The sequence below is a fragment of the Limulus polyphemus genome, unplaced genomic scaffold (genome assembly GCF_000517525.1).
Source record: "Limulus polyphemus unplaced genomic scaffold, Limulus_polyphemus-2.1.2 Scaffold7966, whole genome shotgun sequence".
Taxonomy (NCBI): Eukaryota; Metazoa; Arthropoda; class Merostomata; order Xiphosura; family Limulidae; genus Limulus; species Limulus polyphemus.
The window spans coordinates 20,150-21,889 of NW_013673576.1; the positions used below are offsets into that span (position 1 = coordinate 20,150).

Below are 1,740 nucleotides of genomic sequence, written 5' to 3' on the forward strand. Positions count from 1 at the left end.
GTTTGTCCATAGATAACTGAGCGAGATTCACTACTGTCTTGTTTGTCCAGCTCAGTTATCTGTTGTTAACTTATTTAGTAACAGTAAATACAAATCTGTGTGTTGGTTATTTGTCATCTGTTGTTAACTGTATTTAGTAACAGTAAATACAGAACTGTGTGTTGGTTATTTGTCATCTGTTGTTAACTGTATTTAGTAACAGTAAATACAGATCGGTGTGTTGGTTATTTGTCATCTGTTGTTAACTGTATTTAGTAACAGTAAATACAGATCGGTGTGTTGGTTATTTGCCATCTGTTGTTAACTGTATTTAGTAACAGTAAATACAGATCGATGTGTTGGTTATTTGTCATCTGTTGTTAACTGTATTTAGTAACAGTAAATACAGATCGGTGTGTTGGTTATTTGTCATCTGTTGTTAACTGTATTTAGTAACAGTAAATACAGAACTGTGTGTTGGTTATTTGTCATCTGTTGTTAACTGTATTTAGTAACAGTAAATACAGATCGGTGTGTTGGTTATTTGTCATCTATTGTTAACTGTATTTAGTAACAATAAATACAGAACTGCATGTTGGTTATTTGTCATCTGTTGTTAACTGTATTTACTAAATGTTTGTCATTGTGTAACTTTGATCTTTTTTTCCAACAGATAATGTCTATCTTTGCTTTTGCAACTACATCTGGCTTTAAGAGCCACACTTCTTTTGATATTACTTGTCTTAACTCAACAGAACCCAAGAAAGTGGATTTAAAATTTGAATATGCATTCAAGTAAGGTTTTAGTATTTCTTATAAACCTAGACAAGTTTATATATATATATACTCACAATAATGCACCTGTGTGTTATATGTGTTTATTTCATTATTAACACAAAGAAAGTTTAAGTGGAAGAATGCTAGAATTTTTTTAATTAAATAATTTAATATACCGGTCTCACTAGGCCTTGTCATAAAATATACACTGATAACATTTTAAGTTAGTAAATAATTTAATATACAGGTTTTACTAGGCCTTGTCATACAATACACTGATAACACATTAAGTTAGTAAATAATTTAATATACAGGCCTCACTAGGCCTTGTCATAAAATATACACCGATAACACATTAAGTTAGTAAATAATTTAATATACAGGTCTCACTAGGCCTTGTCATAAAATATACTGATAACACATTAAGTTACCTCATGAGATATTACTGTGATTACAGATGTTAGCCTGGGAATCATCTAAACCTCATGAAATTTTATTTGGATTACAGATATTAGCCTGGGAATCATCTAAACCTCATGAGATATTATTTGGATTACAGATATTAGCCTGGGAATCATCTAAACCTCATGAGATATTACTGTGATTACAGATGTTAGCCTTGGAATCATCTAAACCTATATCAGTAACAGCAATTGGTGAATCAGTGTATTTTATGACAAGGCCTAGTGAGACCTGTATATTAAATTATTTAGTTTAGATGATTCCTAGTCTAACATCTGTAATCCCCATAATATCTCATGAGGTTTAGATGATTCCCAGGCTAACATCTGTAATCACAGTAATATCTCATGAGGTTTAGATGATTCCTAGTCTAACATCTGTAATCCCCATAATATCTCATGAGGTTTAGATGATTCCTAGGCTAACATCTGTAATCCAAATAATATCTCATGAGGTTTAGATGATTCCCAGGCTAACATCTGTAATCCAAATAATATCTCATGAGGTTTAGATGATTCCTAG

At 31.3% G+C, this 1,740-nt stretch overlaps 1 protein-coding gene across 1 annotated transcript in view; it reads left to right on the forward strand.

The window, feature by feature from the left end:
• Nucleotides 1-1,740, forward strand: part of LOC106475012 (synaptophysin-like protein 1) — a 15,850-nt gene that overhangs the window by 8,121 nt on the left and 5,989 nt on the right. Inside the window, exon 3 of the mRNA XM_022379236.1 lies at nucleotides 653-774. Coding sequence (XP_022234944.1) covers nucleotides 653-774 — 122 coding nt within the window. The remainder of the gene's footprint in view (nucleotides 1-652; nucleotides 775-1,740) is intronic.